Source organism: Caretta caretta, chromosome 5 (assembly GCF_965140235.1).
Source record: "Caretta caretta isolate rCarCar2 chromosome 5, rCarCar1.hap1, whole genome shotgun sequence".
NCBI lineage: Eukaryota > Metazoa > Chordata > Testudines > Cheloniidae > Caretta > Caretta caretta.
Window position 1 is genome coordinate 1550363 of NC_134210.1, and position 22113 is coordinate 1572475.

General features: G+C 60.0%; 1 protein-coding gene across 3 annotated transcripts in view; it reads left to right on the plus strand.

Annotated features, from left to right (window-relative positions):
* Positions 1-1792: 1792 nt before the first annotated feature.
* LOC125629309 (B-cell differentiation antigen CD72-like) overlaps positions 1793-22113 on the plus strand; it is a 39712-nt gene continuing 19391 nt past the window's right edge. For 2 of the 3 annotated variants that reach the window (XM_075128308.1, XM_075128310.1), the window contains exons 1-4: positions 1793-1869; positions 11156-11919; positions 12002-12100; positions 22001-22090. In XM_075128308.1, coding sequence (XP_074984409.1) covers positions 11835-11919; positions 12002-12100; positions 22001-22090 — 274 coding nt within the window. In that variant the 5' untranslated portion in view covers positions 1793-1869; positions 11156-11834. Of the gene's footprint in view, positions 1870-11154; positions 11920-12001; positions 12101-22000; positions 22091-22113 lie in introns of those variants that run through there. The other variant, XM_075128309.1, reaches the window with a different exon arrangement.

Consider the following 22113-nt stretch of genomic DNA (forward strand, 5'->3'; position numbering starts at 1 on the left):
GGGTTGCCGGGGAGGTTCACTGGGACCGTCTGCATTGGCGATGGGAGACTTCCCCTGAAGGAAGATACCTGAGGCTCTAACCTGAGCCAGGAGGGGGGCTGGGAGAGCTGACATCTTGGCCTGGGAAATTGGACAAAGGCTAGAGGAGGAGCTGGGGGGAGGGGGAGAGAGCCTGCGGGAGGGATTTTTTTTCAGTTTGGGGCTGGGTGGTGGAACGCAGGGAACCCCAGGGCTGGGGTCTAAGCTTCCTGACCCCCAGAAGGACTTGACTGAGGGGTCCTGGTTGTACCCACAAGCTCTGTTTGGGACTGTGTTCCTGTTGTCCAATAAACCTTCCGTTTTACTGGCTGGCTGAGAGTCACGGTGAATCCCAGGAAGAGGGTGTGACGAAGTGGGACTGTTCTTAATGTTTCCTCCGAATATTGTGGGGGTGCCTCAGTTTCCCCCAGGCAGTTCTTAAGTATCTAGGGGGTGGAGTAAGGGTGTATGATCATTGCAGAGCCCTAGAGGGCATGTGTGTGCAGGGGCCTGGACACAAAGAATGGCCGACACCCTGTTTCCTGGCAACTGATGGCCTGGGCCCTTCCCCCCCTGCAAGGTGAGAGCTGAAGGGTTGGAGAACAAAGGAATCAGGTGACCACCTGGCCCGGGAAAGGAACAAAGCCCAGAGGAGGAGGGGCTGGAGGGGGTTTTCAGTTTGGGGCTGGCTGGGACATGGACTGAAGTGCAGACGTGGTTGTCTGGCTCACTGCCCCCAAGAATGGACCCAGCTGAGGGGTCCCGTTCTCTGCACCTGCAAGCTCTGTGTTAGACCATGTTCCTGTCGTCTAATAAACCTTCTGTTTTACTGGCTGGCTGAGAGTCACGTCTGACTGAGAAGTTGGGGGGCAGGACCCTCTGGCTGCCCCAGGACCCCGCCTGAGCGGACTCGCTGTGGGAAGCGCACGGAGGGGCAGAGGATGCTGAATGCTCCGAGGTCAGACCCAGGAAGGTGGAAGCTGTGTGAGCTGTGTGTCCTGCAGACAGGCTGCTCACAGAAAGGCGACTACCCCAGAGTCCTGACTGACTTCATGGGGAGCAGTTCCAGAGCATCGCCCAGGGACTCCGTGACAACTGGTGGCAGCGGTGGGATGTACTGCACCCCGTGGATGGCGCTTCCTGCAGTAAGTGACTGGGGAGCAGTAACACGAAGGGGGATTGCCGAGGACCAGGCCTGCTGAAGGCTCAGAGAGGAGCGGTTTCGGGGGGCGGTTAACCCCTGGGAGTGTGTGACCAGCGAGAAGGACTGTGCAGTAATGGGGTCCCCCTGGGGATTGCAGTGAGCAGTCCAAGGGGCGGAGGAGTCTGCAGCTCGACCCTGGCAAAGAGGTGGTGACCTCGAGAAGGGCTGGCACACTAGGGGTTCTCCCTGGAAACCGTGGGGAGCTGAGAGCACACAGGCCTGTGAGTCCACAACAACTTGGGAGGAGCGGAGTGACGGCCTGTCACCGTCTCCTTAAGAAGGACATTGTAACCCTGTGCAAAAAGAGAGGGTTGAGCATTGGAAAGTTCACCAAAGCAGAGTTCATCGTGCAGCTGGAGGAGGATGACCGCTCTAAGGAACAGATTCCTGACCCCAACTGGGGCTATAGCAGGATCTGGGAGCAGCTGAAGCGGGAGCCAGGCATCGCCAAGACTCCTGTCCCCGACCAGACGAGGGTCTTCACGATCGGGTTCCCCATCGGGGGATCGAGACGGACGGGATTGGAGCTGAGTCTGAGAGAGCAAGAGGACCGTGGGAGACAGCGAGAGCCCGAGAAAGAGCTGCAGAAGCAGCAGCAGCATGAACTGGCGGTGGGGGAGCGGAGAGGCCTAGGGGACCTCCCCGGGGTGAGTGGGGATAGACCCCGGGGGGCCAGTTCCGCAGGGAACCTCGAGACTAAATTGCTGCCCCTGGTTAAGGAGGGGGGGGTGTGTGGATGCCACCTCACTGCCTTTGAGCAGGCTGGCGATTTGAACCAAGGGGACCCTGCGGAAAAGCCCCGGTGTCTAGCTCCCTTGCTGGGTCCCAAGGCCATAGACTCCGTCAGCCAGGTGGTTGGGGATGTGGAACTCCTACCAAGGAATGGGAGAGATGCTGGGGCATCCATGGGAATGTTGGTGGCTTCGAACTTCCCCAGGTCACCGGCTAAAGTGACCCCGCTCAGTTCGATCTCGAAGGGGGGAGAGATGTGACGAAGTGGGACTGTTCTTAATGTTTCCTCTGAATAGTGTGGGGGTGCCTCAGTTTCCCCCAGGCAGTTCTTAAGTATCTAGGGGGTGGAGTAAGGGTGTATGATCATTGCAGAGCCCTAGAGGGCATGTGTGTGCAGGGGCCTGGACACAAAGAATGGCCGACACCCTGTTTCCTGGCAACTGATGTCCTGGGCCCTTCCCCCCCTGCAAGGTGAGAGCTGAAGGGTTGGAGAACAAAGGAATCAGGTGACCACCTGGCCCGGGAAAGGAACAAAGCCCAGAGGAGGAGGGGCTGGAGGGAGTTTCAGTTTGGGGCTGGCTGGGACATGGAGTGAAGTGCAGACGTGGTTGTCTGGCTCACTGCCCCCCAGAATGGACCCAGCTGAGGGGTCCCGTTCTCTGCACCTGCAAGCTCTGTTTTAGACCATGTTCCTGTCGTCTAATAAACCTTCTGTTTTACTGGCTGGCTGAGAGTCACGTCTGACTGCGAAGTTGGGGGGCAGGACCCTCTGGCTTCCCCAGGAGCACCGCCTGAGCGGACTCGCTGTGGGAAGCGCACGGAGAGGCAGAGGATGCTGAATGCTCCGAGGTCAGACCCAGGAAGGTGGAAGCTGTGTGAGCTGTGTGTCCTGAAGACAGGCTGCTCACAGAAAGGCGACTACCCCAGAGTCCTGACTGACTTCATGGGGAGCAGTTCCAGAGCATCGCCCAGGGACTCCGTGACAGAGGGGTGCAGGGCCCAGACTCCCCCACACTCCGTGACACCGAGACATTGGCATCTAGCACCCAACGACCCAGTGGATACGGACTGCCCTGTCTCTCCTTAGGGAAACTGAACTATCCCCAGCTCGAGATCAAAGGGCTGGGTGTGATGAAGCGGGACTGTTCTTAACGTTTCCTCTGAATAGTGTGGGGGTGCCTCAGTTTTCCGTAGGCAGTTCTTAAGTATCTAGGGGGTGGGTGTCACGGAGTGTGGGGGAGTCCAGGCCCTGCACCCCTCTTCTTGGGATCCACTGAGACTCTCAGCCAGCCAGTAAAACAGAAGGTTTATTGGACAACAGGAACACAGTCCCAAACAGAGCTTGTGTGTACAACCAGGACCCCTCAATCACGTCCTTCTGGGGGAGCAGGGAGCTTAGACCCCAGCCCTGGGGTTCCCTGCGTTCCTCCACCCACCACCAAACTGAAAACTAACCCCCCCCAGCAGGCTCCCTCCTGCAGCCTCCGTCCACATTCCTGGGCAGAGGTGTCACCTCCCCCTCCCCCTCCTGGCTCAGGTGACAGGCTCTCAGGTCTCCCATCCCCAGGGCACATTCCCAGGTCAACACTCCCCCCTCCCTGCTGAGTCACTTCGTCACATCTCTCCCCCCTTCGAGACTGAACTGAGCGGGGTCACTGTGACCAGTGACCTGGGGAAGTTCGGGGCCCCCTCTCCGGGACAGCGCATCCGCTATCAGGTTGGCACTTCCCTTCACGTGGACCACGTCCATGTCGTAATCCTGCAGGAGCAGGCTCCATCTCAGGAGCTTGGCGTTGGCTCCTTTCATCTGGTGCAGCCAGGTCAGGGGAGAGTGGTCGGTGTAGACGGTGAAGTGTTGCCCGAAGAGATGGGGCTCTAGTTTCTTGAGGGCCCACACCATGGCCAGGCACTCCTTCTCGATGGCCGCGTAGTGTTGCTCCCGGGGTAGCAACTTCTTGCTCAGGTACACGATGGGGTGTCTCTCCCCCTTTTCATCCTCCTGCATTAACACTGCCCCCAGTCCCGTGTCGGAGGCATCGGTGAACACCACAAAGGGCTTGTCAAAGTCTGGGTTTGCCAGAACCGGGCCACTGACCAGAGCCTCCTTCAGCGCCCGGAAAGCCTCCTGGCACTGCTCGGTCCAGACCACCTTGTCTGGCTTCCCCTTCTTGCATAGCTCAGTGATGGGTGTGGCTATGGCACTAAAGTGGGGCACAAATCTTCGGTAGTATCCTGCCATCCTAATAAAGGCTTCGACCTGCTTTTTGGTGTGGGGAGCGGGCCAGTCTCTGATCACCTCCACCTTGGCTGGTTCCGGCTTTAGGCGGCCGCTCCCCACCCGATGGCCCAGGTAAGATACTTCCGCCATCCCCACCTTGCACTTCTCCACTTTTACAGTCAGCCCAGCCCCCTGGAGTCGGTCCAGCACTTGTCTAACCTGGGACACGTGGTCCTCCCAGGTCTGGCTAAAGACACAGATGTCATCAATATACGCCACGGCAAAACACTCCATCCCCCTCAGGAGCTGGTCCACCAGGCGCTGGAAGGTGGCCGGCGCTCCCTTGAGGCCGAAAGGCAGGGTCAGGAACTCATAGAGCCCCAGAGGGGTGATAAAGGCCGATTTCAGCCGGGCATCTGCATCCAGCGGCACTTGCCAGTAGCCCTTTGTAAGGTCCATGGTGGTAAGGTACCGAGCTCCTCCCAGTTTGTCTAGGAGTTCGTCCGGCCTGGGCATGGGGTAGGCATCAGATACAGTGATGGCATTGAGCTTCCGATAGTCCACACAGAACCAGACCGACCCGTCCTTTTTGGGGACCAGCACCACCGGCGAGGCCCAAGGGCTGGCCGATGGCTGGATCACCCCCAAAGCCAGCATGTCCCGGACCTCTCTTTCCAGGTCCTGAGCAGTTTTCCCTGTGACTCGGAAGGGGGAGCATCTTATCGGCGGGTGCAACCCGGTCTGCACCCGGTGGACAGTCAGATTAGTGCGTCCAGGCTGGTTGGAAAACAGCTGTCGGTACGGATGCAGCACCCCCCTGACCTCAGCTTGCTGGGCAGGGGTTAGCTGATCCGAGAGGGGAATTGTTTCCAGGGGGGAACCAGCTCTGGTCCTAGGGAATAGATCTACTAAAGGGTCATCTCCCTGCTCTTCCCACTGTCCACACACGGCCAACACCACATTCCCCCTGGCATAATATGGCTTCATCATATTCACATGGTACACCCGGCGGTGGTGCGCCCGGTTCGACAGCTCCACCACATAGTTTACCTCATTGAGCTGCTTGACGACCTTGAAAGGGCCCTCCCAGGCGGCCTGTAGTTTGTTCTTTCTCACTGGGATGAGAACCATCACCGGATCCCCGGTGGCGTAGGCACGGGCCCGCGCCGTGCGGTCATACCAGACCTTCTGCTTCCTCTGGGCTCTGGCCAGATTCTCCCTGGCCAGGCCCATGAGTTCAGCCAGTCTCTCTCGGAAGATCAGGACATACTCCACCACTGACTCTCCAGCGGGAGTGGCCTTCCCCTCCCACTCGTCTCTCATCAGGTCCAGGGGGCCCCTCACCCTCCTGCCATATAACAGTTCGAAAGGCGAAAATCCGGTCGACTCCTGGGGCACCTCCCTGTACGCGAACAGCAGGTGAGGTAAGTACTTGTCCCAATCCTGCGGGTGCTGGTTCATAAAGGTTTTCAGCAACATCTTTAGCGTCCCATTGAACCTCTCCACCAGCCCATTGGACTGGGGGTGATAAGCTGAGGCCCAGTCGTGCCGGACCCCACATTTCTCCCACAAGCACCGGAGCAGGGCCGACATGAAGTTGGAGCCTTGGTCTGTCAAGACTTCCTTGGGGAACCCCACTCGGCTGAAAATGGTCAGGAGCGCATCTGCCACGGTGTCGGCTTCAATGGAAGCTAAGGGCACTGCCTCGGGGTAGCGGGTGGCAAAATCTACCACCACCAGAATGTATTTCTTCCCCGACCGGGTCGTCCTGCTGAGAGGCCCCACGATGTCCATGGCCACCTTCTGGAAAGGCTCCTCTATGATGGGCAAAGGTCTCAAAGCTGCTTTCCCCTTGTCCCAGGCCTTCCCCACCCTCTGACAGGGGTCACAGGATCGGCAATACTGCCGGACCGTGGTAAAGACCCCGGGCCAGTAAAAGTTCTGTAGCAACCTCTGCCGGGTGCGCCGGATTCCCTGGTGCCCTGCGAGGGGGATGTCATGGGCCAGGGACAGGAGCTTGCGGCGATACTTCTGGGGGACCACCAGCTGCCTCCTGATCCCACAGGACTCTACTTCCCTTGTGGGAGCCCATTCTCGGTACAGGAACCCCTTCTCCCACAGGAACCTCTCCTGGCAGCCTCTCCTCATGGTCCGTCCCACACTGAGGTCGGCCAGGTCCCTGAGCTTCCGCAAGGAGGGATCTTTCCTCAACTCGGCCTGGAACTCAGCGGCTGGGGAAGGGATGGGGCCCGGTTCCCCCTCAGTGGCCAGGTCTGAGGCCTCCGCCTCTCTGAGCCGTGCCCCTCGGCGCTCCCTCCCCATCAGGGTAGGGTCCTGCACCTCCGGTGTGGTACCCTCCCCGAGGTCAGGGCACAGTACCCCTCGCCGGCTCTGGCTACGGGTCACAACCAGGGTGGTCTGGGGCTTGCTTGGCCAGTCCTCTAGGTCTCCCCCCATCAAAACTTCAGTGGGCAAATGGTGGTGCACCCCCACATTCTTGGGGCCCTCCTTGGCCCCCCATTTCAGGTGTACCCTTGCCACGGGCACCTTAAATGGGGTCCCGCCCATCCCTGTCAGGGTCAGGTAGGTGTTGGGCACCACTTGATCTGGGGCCACCACCTCGGGCCGGGCCAGCGTCACCTCCGCGCCCGTATCCCAGTATCCATTGACCTTCCTCCCATCCACCTCCAGGGGAACAAGGCACTCTCTCCGGAGGGACAGCCCCGCGCCCACCCTGTAAACTGAGCACCCTGAGTCCAGAGCCTCCAGCCCTCTGGCGGAGCTGGCCTGAGGTACTCTTCTCTCCTGAGCAGGTGGTAAGCTGGCAGCCCCCCTTTCCTGGGTCGTCTGCCCCTCGTCCAGCTGGATCCCTACCCAGTTAACCCTGGGTAGGTTGGGTCTGCTCAGTCTGTCCCTGAGCCCGGGGCACTGGGACCGTACGTGGCCTCTCTGGCCACAGTGATAGCAGCTCAGGTCACGTTTGTCCCCTCGAGCAGGTCGGAGGGGCCCGACGCCAGGCGTTCCCCTTTGGAGGGGGTTCTCCCTATTTCCCCGCTGGGAGGCCCCCTGGTGACTCTCTCTCTCTGCATTGGGGGGGGCCTGTTCTTTTGGGGTTCCTCCCGGCTACCCGCTGACCGACTGTTCACAAACTCGTCGGCCAGCTGCCCTGCGTGCTGGGGGTTCTCGAGCTTTTTGTCCACCAGCCACAGCCTCAGGTCGGAAGGGCACTGTTCATACAGCTGCTCCAGTACGATTAGGTCAAGCAGGTCCTCTTTAGCTCGGGCCCCAGCTGTCCACTTGCGGGCATACCCCTGCATCCGGTTGACCAGTTGTAGGTAGGTGACCTCAGGCGTTTTACGCTGACTCCGGAACCTTCTCCGGTACATCTCGGGGGTCAGCCCAAACTCACGGAGCAGGGCCTGTTTGAACAGTTCATAGTCCCCTGCCTCCAACCCTGTCATCCGGCTGTACACCTCCACGGCTTTGGGGTCCAGTAAGGGGGTGAGGAACTGGAGCCTGTCAGCAGGGTCAACCCTGTGCATCTCGCAGGCATTCTCAAAGGCCGTCAGGAAGCTATCTATGTCCTCCCCCTCCTTCCGCTGGGCCAGGAAGCACTTATCAAAGTTCCTTGCAGTCTTGGGTCCCCCCACACTCACCGCAGCCGGGGCCCCACTGCTCCACAGCCTGGCCAGCTCCAGTTCATGCTGTCTTTGTTTCTCCTTCTCCTGACGTTCATGTTGACGTTGTTTCTCCTTCTCCTCCTGCTCATGTTGACGTTGTTTTTCATGATCCTCCAGCTCCCTCATTTTCATCTCCCTCTCCCATTCCAGCCGCATCCGCTCCAGGGATGGGGAGCTCCGCCGGGAGGATCCCCTGCTGGCTGCTGGGGTCAGGGTGCCCTCAGTATTCGCTGGGCTTCCCCCAACCCCTCCCCCAGGCATAGGTAGGAAGGGTCTCGGGATGTCCTCGGCAGCAGTCTGACCCCTCCCAGCCCGGTCAGGCCTCAGGGCCCACGCTGCGTCCGCCGGGCGGCTCCCCTCAGGGGCAGGGATCGGGTCATCCAAGCGATCCCTCTCCTCCAACTGGGCAATCAGCTGTTCCTTGGTGGACCTCCCGATGCGCAGCCCCCTCTGCCTGCACAGCTCCACCAGGTTGCTCTTAAGGCGTTTAGCGTATGTCTCCCTGCTGGCCACTCGCAGGCCGGGCAGCTTCCCACGGTTTCCAGGAAAAGCCCTTAGCGTGCCAGTCCTTCTTGAGGTCACCGACTCTTTGCCAGGGTCGAGCTGCAGACTCCTCGAGCTGGGACCACTCGCTGCAATCCCCCGGGGGACCCTGTTACTGCAAAAGTCCTTCTCTCTGGTCACACACTCCCAGGGGTTAACCACCCCCCGAAACCGTCTCTCTCTGAATCTTCAGCACGCCTGGTCCCTGTCAATTCCCCTTCGTTTTACTGCTCCCCAGTCACTTACTGCAGGAAGCGCCGTTCACGGGGTGCAGTACATCCCACCGCTACCACCAGTTGTCACGGAGTGTGGGGGAGTCCAGGCCCTGCACCCCTCTTCCTGGGATTCACTGAGACTCTCAGCCAGCCAGTAAAACAGAAGGTTTATTGGACAACAGTAACACAGCCCCCAACAGAGCTTGTGGGTACAACCAGGACCCCTCAATCACGTCCTTCTGGGGGAGCAGGGAGCTTAGACCCCAGCCCTGGGGTTCCCTGTGTTCGTCCACCCAGCCCCAAACTGAAAACTAAACCCCCCCAGCAGGTTCCCTGCTGCAGCCTCTGTTCACATTCCTGGGCAGAGGTGTTACCTCCCCCTCCCCCTCCTGGCTCAGGTGACAGGCTCTCAGGTCTCCCATCCCCAGGGCACATTCCCAGGTCAACACTTCCCCCTCCCTGCTGAGTCACATCCTCACATGGGGTAAGGGTGTATGATCGTTGCAGAGCCCTAGAGGGCAGGTGTGTGCAGGAGTCTGGACACACAGAATGGCTGACACCCTGTTTCTTGGCAACTGATGGCCTGGGCCCTTCCCCCCCTGCAAGGTGAGAGCTAAAGGGTTGGAGAACAAAGGGATCCGGTGCCCTCCTGGCCCGGGAAAGGGACAAAGCCCAGAGGAGGAGGGGCTGGAGGGAGTTTCAGTTTGGGGCTGGCGGGGGACATGGAGTGAAGGGCAGACGTGGTTGTCTGGCTCACTGCCCCCCAAAATGGACCCAGCTGAGGGATCCTGTTCTCTGCACCCACAAGCTCTGTGTTAGACCATGTTCCTGTCATCTAATAAACCTCTGTTTTACTGGCTGGCTGAGAGTCCCGTCTGACTGCGGAGTTGGGGGGCAGGACCCTCTGGCTTCCCCAGGACCCCGCCTGGGCGGACTGGCTGGGGGAAGTGCACGGAGGGCAGAGGAGGCTGAATGCTCCGAGGTCAGACCCAGGAAGGTGGAAGCTGGGTGAGCTGTGTGCCCTGCAGACAGGCTGCTCCCACAGAGGAGACTTCCCCAGAGTCCTGCCTGGCTTCATGGGGAGCAGTTTCAGAGCAATGCCCGGGGACTCCTTGACACCCGCTTGCCCCTTGGGGCCGGGTGCAGAGAGCAGGGGTGCCAGGCGGGTCGCCCCGCCTGTAGCTTCAGCCAGGCTGGCATCAGTCCAAGAGCAGCCCCCTTCGGAGGCGCCGGTTTCATGAACAGACAATTCCCAGGAACACGAGAAAGACCTTTCCCCGGACGCCTCCGGCTGAGTCCAGCAGTGCCACGCCCCGGCCGCACCCCCAAGGCACCCCCCACCCCGCGTTATCCCGTCCCTGGAGCCAGGGCCTTCCTGCCAGCTGCAGCCCTTCTCCCAGCACACGGCTCCTCACAGCCTGGGCCTCCCGCAGCTCTCGGGAAGGTCCAGCCCCACCTCCCTTCCCGGAGCATCTCTCTCCACGAGCCCCTCGTCCACTGAGCTCCGGTCACCTCGTACGGGGCCCAGGGGCTTGTTAGCCAGGCAGCCGCCAGCCAGCAGCCAGTTGATTGTTCACAGCTGGGCTGAGATGGGCTGGTTCTCCGGAAAGAAGCCCGTCGCAGGTAGACAGGGGCCGGCTGCCCCGTGCTATTGCCCCGAAGTCAAACATCTCACTGCCTGCTCCAAGCCTGCCTGCTCCCTGTGCCTGGCACCAAATCCCCACCGGGCCCTGCCGGCCGCTCCTCCTCCACGGGCCCCGGAGCCCTTGTCTGCCCTGGGAGGCCCTGCCAGACCAGACACCCCGACACGTGGGAGACGCCACTGGGCTGACCAGAGGGTGTGTCTGCCGGCGTAGCTTAGACCAGTGCCCTGGAGGGAACACGCTGTCCCGGCTACGGCCCCTGGAGCCGGGATAACCGCATCCACGCTGGGGCTTTGCCAGCATGGCACGGCGTTCGGGGTGACGTCGTCACGCTCTGAACTGACAGAGACAGGCTGGCAGATCGGTCAGCGTCGGCCCCAGCCCTGCATGGCAGCGACTCACAAAGTCTTCAGCTTCAACCACAGGCCAAGCCAGAGGCTTCTCTTCCCAGCGCCCTGCCCTCTGCATGGAGCCGGTGCCGAGTGTAGCTCCCAGGGCAGGGAGAGCGTCTCCGTCCCTGTCTGAGCAGCGCCTTGCACATGGCCAGGGGTGGCAAATCAATGCTGCAGCTCTTGCCGGCAGACAAGCTGCTCTGCTCTCCCCAGTCATCCAGCCACAAAGGCCCCTGCCCGGTAACCCGGTGGGGTCTGGACCAACTCTGCCTCCGCCAGGCTGGGCATCTCTGTACAGAGCGTGGGGTGGATCGCTCCAGCCCCTCCAGCCTGCTCCTGTAAGTTCATTAGCTCCAGGGGAGGGGTCGGGACTTTCTCTGCTTGGAGAAAGTAAAAGAGAAGTTGGCTGCTGGCGAGAGCCCATCTGCGCTTGGCCAGCCCCACCTGCTCCCAGCTCTATGCAAACTGCTGCTTCCTGCTGTCTGTGAGATCCCTTTTCTTCTGCCACAGAGCGAGTGAGCTAGATCCTCTGCAGCGCCGGGGGCACAGCCGGTCCCTCCGCAGCCGACGCCGCGGGCACAGCCGGTCCCTCCACAGCCGACGCCGCGGACACAGCCGGTCCCTCCACAGCCGACGCCGCGGACACAGCCGGTCCCTCCACAGCCGACGCCGCGGGCACAGCCGGTCCCTCCACAGCCGACGCCGCGGACACAGCCGGTCCCTCCACAGCCGACGCCGTGGACACAGCCGATCCCTCCACAGCTGACGCCGCGGACACAGCCGATCCCTCCACAGCCGACGCCGCGGACACAGCCGATCCCTCCACAGGCGACGCCGCGGGCACAGCCGGTCCCTCCACAGCCAACGCCGCGGACACAGCCGGTCCCTCCACAGCCGGCACCGCAGGCACAGCCGGTTCCCGCACAGCCAGCGCCACGGGCACAGCCGGTCCCTCCACAGCCGGCACCGTGGGCACAGCCAGTCCCTCCACAGCCGGCACCGTGGGCACAGCCAGTCCCTCCACAGCCGACGCCGCGGGCACAGCCGGTCCCTCCACAGCCGACGCCGCGGACACAGCTGGTCCCTCCACAGCCGGCACCGCGGGCACAGCCGGGTCCTCTCTACCCAGCACTGCACAGGCACTGCCAGCCCCTCCCCAGCGAGCCCCGGAGCTGCAGCCGGCTCCCAGATGGCCCAGAGCGTCGTTTATGCCGACCTGAAGTTCGTGAAGGCCCCTGTGGGGAGCAGCGTGTGCTCCAGGGCGCGGGAGGCAGGTAAGAGCTGACCTGCCCCCTGCGCGGTGCCGCCCCCTGCCTGAGCCAGGCCTGCAGACTGACCAGCGCCCTCTCCCTGCAGCGCCCGCAGACGAGGAGGAGGCAGAGCTCACCTACGAGAACATCCAGCTGGCCCAGCCTGGGGAGGTGAGGCGGGGGCAAGGGGCGGAGCAGAGCAAAGGTGAGTGTGTGGCTGTTCGCCCTGCCCCTAGCCCAGGGGTCCCGGGGGGAGCAAGCCGGGCAGGTGTCATGGAGTCCCTGGGCGATGCTCGGGAACTGCTCCCCATGAAGCCAGTCAGGACTCAGGGGAAGTCTCCTCTGTGGGAGCAGCCTGTCTGCAGGACACACAGCTCACACGGCTTCCACCTTCCTGGGTCTGACCTAGGAGCATTCAGCATCCTCTGCCCCTCCATGCGCTTCCCCCAGCCAGTCCGCCCAGGCGGGGTCCTGGGGAAGCCAGAGGGTCCTGCCCCCCAACTCCGCAGTCAGACGTGACTCTCAGCCAGCCAGTAAAACAGAAGGTTTATTAGACGACAGGAACATGGTCTAACACAGAGCTTGTAGGTGCAGAGAGCAGGACCCCTCAGCTGGGTCCATTTTGGGGGGGCAGTGAGCCAGACAATCCCGTCTGCCCTTCACTCCATGTCCCAGCCAGCCCCAAACTGAAACTCCCTCCAGCCCCTCTTCCTCTGGGCTTCGTCCCTTTCCCAGGCCAGGAGGTCACCAGATCCCTTTGTTCTCCAACCCTTTAGCTCTCTTCTCGCGGGGGGAAGGGCCCAGGCCATCAGTGGCCAGGAAACAGGGTGTTGGCCATTCTCTGTGTCCAGACCCCTGCACACACCTGCCCTCTAGGGCTCTGCAACGATCATACACCCTTACCCCACCCCCTAGATACTTAAGAACTGCCTAGGGGAAACTGAGGCACCCCCACACTATTCAGAGGAAACATTAAGAACAGTCCCACTTCGACACATCTCTCCCCCCTTCGAGATTGAAATGACCGGGGTCACTTTAGCCAGTGACCTGGGACTTTCGAAGCCACCAACGTTCCTATGGATGCCCTAGCATCCCTCCCATTCCTTAGTAGGAGTTACACCAGGCCCTTCCAGTTTCACGCCCTCCCTTAGGTCGGGGGTGGTCGATAGCACTTGCAGGATGCATGTGGGAAGGTTTCTGCGGCCCGTGCCCTTTGGCCACCCCAAAACCCCAGGGGGTCAAACTGGGATTGGGTCTTCTCCCCAACAAGCTGGCCAAACACAGCCACTTGGTTATAGGACTGTTTAACTTTCTTAACAGCTTTCACTTCATCTGAGACCTTCTCAAAGCTCTCCACACTGTATCCTTCAACAGGAAAGTCAGTGGATCCATTCACAACAGAAAATTTCTGGCTGTTAGGAACTGAAACTTTCTTGATTAAATCACTTTCACACCCTTCAGTGGCAGTAAACTGCTTGCAAAGACTCCATGAGAATTCCTTTCCCAAAGGCTTTTCTATGCAACAATTCACCCCTCACAGAAATTCTGCTCTTACCCTCTTCACCTAGGGCTTGCTCTAGAGGAACACTTTCCTGAGCAACAACAGACTCTTTCTGGGTCTCCCTTACATCCAGAATCACCTCTAGCCCATCCAGCGGATTCCTACACAATCCCCTTTCAGGCAAACTTACAGACTTTCTGGAGAAAAGGTCAGAAGCATTCTCCTTCCCTTTGCCACACACAAGTTCAGGAATCTTTTCCTTCTTGCTACAGGTTTCCACACCCTCAGTCGGTAACACAATCACACACCTTCATGCTCTCCTTGTGCCCTGGCTAGTATCTCACCCTGATTAGACAGAGTTGCTCCACCCTTTCCCAGCCACACACTAGCAACAGGCAAAATACAAGCACCAGAATTGTCTGGTCTCTGGGATTTTGCAGACACTAACTGGATGCGACCTAGTTACAGGGCCATTCTCCCGAGTAGACACAAACTTAGGACCCTTCCCTTCCTGGGCTTTAGCTGAATCCAGAACCAGCTCTGAGACAACTGCACTCCCCTCAACCATCACAGGCTGAAAGGCCCTTTCTGTCTGCTCCACAGACAAAGAAGAGCCGGACACACTTTCTCCTTTCCCAGACACACAGCTTGAGATCATAGAATCATAGAATCATAGAATATCAGGGTTGGAAGGGACCCCAGAAGGTCATCTAGTCCAACCCCCTGCTCAAAGCAGGACCAATTCCCAGTTAAATCATCCCAGCCAGGGCTTTGTCAAGCCTGACCTTAAAAACCTCTAAGGAAGGAGATTCTACCACCTCCCTAGGTAACGCATTCCAGTGTTTCACCACCCTCTTAGTGAAAAAGTTTTTCCTAATATCCAATCTAAACCTCCCCCACTGCAACTTGAGACCATTACTCCTCGTTCTGTCATCTGCTACCATTGAGAACAGTCTAGAGCCATCCTCTTTGGAACCCCCTTTCAGGTAGTTGAAAGCAGCTATCAAATCCCCCCTCATTCTTCTCTTCTGCAGGCTAAACAATCCCAGCTCCCTCAGCCTCTCCTCATAAGTCATGTGTTCCAGCCCCCTAATCATTTTTGTTGCCCTTCGCTGGACTCTCTCCAATTTATCCACATCCTTCTTGAAGTGTGGGGCCCAAAACTGGACACAGTACTCCAGATGAGGCCTCACCAATGTCGAATAGAGGGGAACGATCACGTCCCTCGATCTGCTCGCTATGCCCCTACTTATACATCCCAAAATGCCATTGGCCTTCTTGGCAACAAGGGCACACTGCTGACTCCTATCCAGCTTCTCGTCCACTGTCACCCCTAGGTCCTTTTCCGCAGAACTGCTGCCTAGCCATTCGGTCCCTAGTCTGTAGCTGTGCATTGGGTTCTTCCGTCCTAAGTGCAGGACCCTGCACTTATCCTTATTGAACCTCATCAGATTTCTTTTGGCCCAATCCTCCAATTTGTCTAGGTCCTTCTGTATCCTATCCCTCCCCTCCAGCGTATCTACCACTCCTCCCAGTTTAGTATCATCCGCAAATTTGCTGATGATAAAAGATCTCTTTCCCCGTGTCCCAGCACACAAGGCTGGTCACAGACAACTGCTTGGAGATCAGGGTAGCTCCCGCCACAGGCAAGTCAATACCCCTGGCAGACAGAGGCACGTTTCCTTCACTGTCCCACTTCTCCACCCAGCTAACAGGTAAGGTCCAGGGACACTCATCTCCCACTCTCCTCGCCTTCCCACCCTGCTGACTAGACACAGCCATCAGCTCACAAGGCTGCCTAGGCTCATCCAAACTTTCCTTACCAAGCTGTCACGGAGTCCCTGCGCGATGCTCTGGAACTGCTCCCCATGAAGCCAGCCAGGACTCTGGGGAAGTCTCCTTTCTGTGAGCAGCCTGTCTGCAGGACACACAGCTCACCCAGCTTCCCCCTTCCTGGGTCTGACCTCGGAGCATTCAGCATCCTCTGCCCCTACGTGCGCTTCCCACAGCGAGTCCGCTCAGGCAGGGCTCCTGGAGAAGCCAGAGGGTCCTGCACCCCAACTTCGCAGTCAGACGTGACTCTCAGCCAGTCAGTAAAACAGAAGGTTTATTAGACGACAGGAACATGGTCTAACACAGAGCTTGTAGGTGCAGAGAACAGGATCCCTCAGCTGGGTCCATTTTGGGGGGCAGTGAGCCAGACAACAACGTCTTCCCTTCACTCCATGTCCCAGCCAGCCCCAAACTGACTCTTCCTCCAGCCCCTCCTCATCTGTGCTTTGTTCCTTTCCTGGGCCAGGTGGTCACCTGATTCCTTTCTTCTCCAACCCTTCAGCTTTCACCTTGGTGGGGGGGGGGGCGGGGGGGGAAGGGCCCAGGCCATCAGTTGCCAAGAAACAGGGTGTCGGCCATTCTCTGTGTCCAGACCCCTGCACACACCTGCCCTCTAGGGCTCTGCAATGATCATACACCCTTACCCCACCACCTAGATACTTAAGAACTACATAGGGGAAACTGAGGCACCCCCACAATATTCGGAGGAAACATTAAGAACAGTCCCACTTCGTCACACAAGCACCTTGCCACTCCCAACAGATCCCCTGCCCGGCCTGTGTCTCCCCACACTCAGCTGGGGTCTCAGCTCCCACTGTGCTCAGCACTGCCCTTGCTGTCCCAGTGGGGGCAGGCAGCGAGCTCACTGCTTTCCTCACTGCATCGTTCCCTGGATTCAAATTCAAACCCTTGGCAGTTACAGGAAAAGGGCCTGGATCCTATCCCAAAGAGACACACTCACCCCACAACAGGGTCTCGCAGCTGGTATCCTGGAGCACCCCAACGGCCAGCCAGCCTCACCCCTCCTGGGTCTGCACAGGGATCTGGGCCACAGGCAGGGCGAGAGGCTGTGACGATGTGACGCAGCAGGAAGGGGGGAATGTTGACCTGGGAATGGGCCCTGGGGATGGGAAACCTGAGAGCCTGTTACCTGATCCGGGAGGGGGAGGTAACACCTCTGCCCAGGAATGTGAAGACAGGCTGCAGGAGGGAGCCTGCTGGGAGGGGGTTTAGTTTCAGTATGGAGCTGGGTGGAGGAACGCAGGGAACCCCAGGGCTGGGGTCTAAGCTCCCTGCTCCCTCAGAAGGACTTGACTGAGGGGTCCTGGTTGTACCCACAAGCTCTCTTTTAGACTGTGTTCCTGTGGTCCAATAAACCTTCTGTTTTACTGGCTGGCTGAGAGTCTCAGTGGATCCCAGGAAGAGGGGTGCAGGGCCTGGACTCCCCACACTCCGTGACAACTGGTGGTAGCGGTGGGATGTACTGCACCCCGTGAACAGTGCTTCCTGCAGTAAGTGACTGGGGAGCAGTAAAACGAAGGGGGATTGACGGAGACCAGGGGTGCTGAAGATTCAGAGAGAGACATTTCAGGGGGCGGTTAACCCCTGGGAGTGTGTGACCAGAGAGAAGGACTTTTGCAGTAACAGGGTGCCCCGGGGGATTGCAGCGAGTGGTCCCAGGGGCAGAGGAGTCTGCAGCTCGACCCTGGCAAAGAGGTGGTGACCTCAAGAAGGGCTGGCACACTAGGGGTTTTTCCTGGAAACCGTGGGAAGCTGCCCGGCCTGCGAGTGGCCAGCAGGGAGATGTACGCTAAACGCCGGAAGAGCGACCTGGTGGAGCTGTGCAGGCAGAGGGGGCTGCGCATCGGGAGGTCCACCAAGGTGTCACGGAGTTCCTGGGCGATGCTCTGGAACTGCTCCCCATGAAGTCAGTCAGGACTCTGGGGTAGTCGCCTTTCTGTGAGCAGCCTGTCTTCAGGACACACAGCTCACACAGCTTCCACCTTCCTGGATCTGATCTCGGAGCATTCAGCATCCTCTGCCTCTCCGTGCGCTTCCCACAGCGAGTCCGCTCAGGCGGTGCTCCTGGGGAAGCCAGAGGGTCCTGCACCCCAACTTCGCAGTCAGACGTGACTCTCAGCCAGCCAGTAAAACAGAAGGTTTATTAGACGACAGGAACATGGTCTAAAACAGAGCTTGCAGGTGCAGAGAATGGGACCCCTCAGCTGGGTCCATTCTGGGGGGCAGTGAGCCAGACAACCACGTCTGCACTTCACTCCATGTCCCAGCCAGCCCCAAACTGAAACCCCCTCCAGCCCCTCCTCCTCTGGGCTTTGTTCCTTTCCTGGGCCAGGAGGTCACCTGATTCCTTTGTTCTCCAACCCTTCAGCTCTCACCTTGCAGGGGGGGAAGGGCCCAGGCCATCAGTTGCCAGGAAACAGGGTGTCGGCCATTCTCTGTGTCCAGACTCCTGCACACACATGCCCTCTAGGGCTCTGCAATGATCATACACCCTTACCCCACCACCTAGATACTTAAGAACTGCCTAGGGGAAACTGAGGCACCCCCACACTATTCAGAGGAAACATTAAGAACAGTCCCACTTCGTCACACAAGGAACAGCTGATTGCCCAGTTGGAGGAGAGGGATCGCTTGGATGACCTGCTCGAGGGGACCAACGTGACCTGAGCTGCTATCACTGTGGCCAGAGAGGCCACGTACGGACCCAGTGCCCCGGGCTCAGGGACAAACTGAGCAGACCCAACCTACCCAGGGTTAACTGGGTAGGGACCCAGCTGGGTGAGGGGCAGACGACCCAGGCAAGGGGGGCTGCCAGCTTACCACCTGCTCAGGAGGGAAGAGTACCCCAGGCAGAGGCTGGAGGCTCTGGACTCAGGGTGCTCGGTTTACAGGGTGGGCGCGGGGCTGTCCCTCCGGAGAGAGTGCCTTGTTCCCCTGGAGGTGGATGGGAGGAAGGTCAATGGATACTGGGATACGGGCGCGGAGGTGACGCTGGCCCGGCCCGAGGTGGTGGCCCCAGATCGGGTGGTGCCCAACACCTACCTGACCCTGACAGGGGTGGGCGGGACCCCATTTAAGGTGCCCGTGGCAAGGGTACACCTGAAATGGGGGGGCCATGGAGGGCCCCAAGGATGTTGGGGTACATCACCGTTTGCCCACTGAGGTTTTGATGGGGGGAGACCTAGAGGACTGGCCAAGCAAGCCCCAGACCACCCTGGTTGTGACCCGTAGCCAGAGCCGGCGAGGGGTACTGCGCCCTGACCTCGGGGAGGGTACCGCACCGGAGGCTCAGGACCCTACCGTGGTGGGGAGGGAGTGCCGAGGGGCACGGCTCAGAGAGGCTGAGGCCTCAGACCTGGCCACTGAGGGGGAACCGGTCCCCATCCCTTCCCCAGCCGCTGAGTTCCAGGCCGAGTTGAGGAAAGATCCCTCCTTGCGGAAGCTCAGGGACCTGGCCGACCTCAGTGTGGGACGGACCATGAGGAGAGGCTGCCAGGAGAGGTTCCTGTGGGAGAAGGGGTTCCTGTACCGAGAATGGGCTCCCACAAGGGAAGTAGAGTCCTGTGGGATCAGGAGGCAGCTGGTGGTCCCCCAGAAGTATCGCCGCAAGCTCCTGTCCCTGGCCCATGACATCCCCCTCGCAGGGCACCAGGGAATCCGGCGCACCCGGCAGAGGTTGCTACAGAACTTTTACTGGCCCGGGGTCTTTACCACGGTCCGGCAGTATTGCCGATCCTGTGACCCCTGTCAGAGGGTGGGGAAGGCCCGGGACAAGGGGAAAGCGGCTTTGAGACCTTTGCCCATCATAGAGGAGCCTTTCCAGAAGGTGGCCATGGACATCGTGGGGCCTCTCAGCAAGACGACCCGGTCGGGGAAGAAATACATTCTGGTGGTGGTAGATTTTGCCACCCGCTACCCCGAGGCAGTGCCCTTAGCTTCCATTGAAGCAGACACCGTGGCAGATGCGCGCCTGACCATTTTCAGCCGAGTGGGGTTCCCCAAGGAAGTCTTGACAGACCAAGGCTCCAACTTCATGTCGGCCCTGCTCCGGTGCTTGTGGGAGAAATGTGGGGTCCGGCACGACTGGGCCTCAGCTTATCACCCCCAGTCCAATGGGCTGGTGGAGAGGTTTAACGGGACGCTAAAGATGATGCTGAAAACCTTTATGAACCAGCACCCGCAGGATTGGGACAAGTACTTACCTCACCTGCTGTTCGCGTACAGGGAGGTGCCCCAGGAGTCTACCGGATTTTCGCCTTTCGAACTGTTATATGGCAGGAGGGTGAGGGGCCCCCTGGACCTGATGAGAGACGAGTGGGAGGGGAAGGCCACTCCCGATGGAGAGTCAGTGGTGGAGTATGTCCTGATCTTCCGAGAGAGACTGGCTGAACTCATGGGCCTGGCCAGGGAGAATCTGGCCAGAGGAGGCAGAAGGTCTGGTATGACCGCACGGCTCGGGCCCGTGCCTACGCCACCGGGGATCCGGTGATGGTTCTCATCCCCGTGAGAAAGAACAAACTACAGGCCGCCTGGGAGGGCCCTTTCAAGGTCGTCAAGCAGCTCACTGAGGTAAACTATGTGGTGGAGCTGTCGAACCAGGCGCACCACTGCCGGGTGTACCATGTGAATATGATGAAGCCATATTATGCCAGGGGGAATGTGGTGTTGGCCGTGTGTGGACAGTGGGAGGAGCAGGGAGATGACCCTTTAGAAGATCTATTCCCTGGGACCAGAGCTGGTTCCCCCCCTGGAAACAATTCCCCTCTCGGATCAGCTAACCCCTGCCCAGCAAGCTGAGGTCAGGGGGGTGCTGCATCCGTACCGACAGCTGTTTTCCAACCAGCCTGGACGCACTAATCTGACTGTCCACCGGGTGCAGACAGGGTCGCACCCGCCGATAAGATGCTCCCCCTTCCGAGTCACAGGGAAAACTGCTCGGGGCTTGGAAAGAGAGGTCCGGGACATGCTGGCTTTGGGGGTGATCCAGTCATCTGCCAGCCCTTGGGCCTCGCCGGTGGTGCTGGTCCCCAAAAAGGACGGGTCAGACCGGTTCTGTGTGAACTATCGGAAGCTCAATGCCATCACTGTATCTGATGCCTACCCCATGCCCAGGCCGGACGAACTCCTAGACAAGCTGGGAGGAGCTCGGTACCCCACCACCATGGACCTTACAAAGGGCTACTGGCAAGTGCCGCTGGATGCAGATGCCCGGCTGAAATCGGCCTTTATCACCCCTCTGGGGCTCTATGAGTTCCTGACCCTGCCTTTTGGGTGACTTTTGGGTTGCTGGACTTAAGAGCCTGAGAGGAAGAGGACACTGCCCAACTCACTTGGGGGTGGGTTTTTGCTCATGTTTGGTGTTATGAATCCCGTTGGTGGTGTTTCCCCAACATAATGCTGCATTGTTTCCCTCCTTTATCAAAAGACTTTGGCTGCACTCAGACTCCGTGCTTGCGAGAGGGGAAGTTTTGCCTCTCAGAGGCGCCCAGGGGGTGGTGTGTAATTGTCCCAGGTCACTGGGTGGGGGCTCGAGCCAGTTGCATTGTATTATTGGGAATGGATCCCCTAGATATTGAACCTGGCCCTTCTTGCTGCCAACGCTGATGGGCAGAAGGGTTACACATATAACAGGTACATGAGCTACATCCGCACACACCTCAACACAAGCGGGCCATGGTAACGAATTGCCGTATAGGATAACAAGGGCTGTGTCCTGTGCCCCACGGGCTGCAGAGCCCCTGGGGCGTGGAGCCCTACAGGGCTGCTGTGGCCGATGCTCGCTGGAGCCTCCTTTGCGGGTGCCCGGCTGGAGCTGCCTCCCCCTGCCGCTCGGAGGGGCTGGGGCCTGGGCCCTGCCGCTCACCCAGCTCTGAGTGGAGCTGTGAGCGCCCAGAGTAGCCAGCCAGGCACGAGGCCCCAGGCCCAGTGCCTGCAGCAGGCCGCCTGGCCACAGAGAGGAAATCCAGCGGCTGGTGGGGCATGCGTGGGGAGAGCCCACACAAGGGGCATGGAGCCCACTCACAGGAGCTCAGACCCCCCACGCAGCCCCCTCCGACACGGCCCCCATCAGGCTCCGAACGAGAGAGAAGAGACCTCTTGGGCAGGGACGGGCGCTATAGTGAACTGGCCCCTGTCTCCCCGATACCTGGCCCAGCCCCGGGGACGGGCTTGGGGGGCTGCTGGGGCTCTTCTGTCTGCGGGGTCCTCGCCCGGCTGGCTCAGGGATCAGGTTGGAATGACCCAGCACCTGGGGTTAGCCCAGACCTGCCCACGGGGCGCTCCCCAGCACTCCAGCAGCTGGTGCTGGCCATGCCCCCAGGAGCCTGTCCCGGCCTCTGGGCAGGGTGTCCCTGTTCCTGGTGGGGATGGGGATGGGGGAGTGTGGCTGGGTGAGGGCAGAGGCCCCAGCTGGGTGGGCAGGAGCACAGGGCAAAGCCTGGGTGCGTGGCCCACTGCACGGGCAGGCCTTCGGCGCCCACCCCACCAGGCTGCCAGCCACGCACTGTGGGGGAACCGGAGCTGGTAGCCTAAGCCCGGGCGGGTCCTGTCCCTGCAGCCCCACAGCACTGGGAGCTCTCCCCTGGCTCCCACTGCCCTCCTGGGGGGCTGAGCCCCATTCCCTGGGTGGCCGGAGGGGGGAGCTGGGCCGTGGGTTTGGGTTCCCAGGCACGCTGCCCTCTTGGGGGAAGGGGATGGGGGACCTGGTGCCCAGGGTTCCCCCGCGTTAACGCAGCTGGTTCTCTCCAGCAGAGCCGTGGTGGAGCACACGGTACCTGCCCCTTGGCTTGCTGGGGACCTGCCTCTTCCTCCTGGCCACCACCATCGGCCTGGGGGTTCGCTGTGAGTAGGGGACTCGGGCTGTG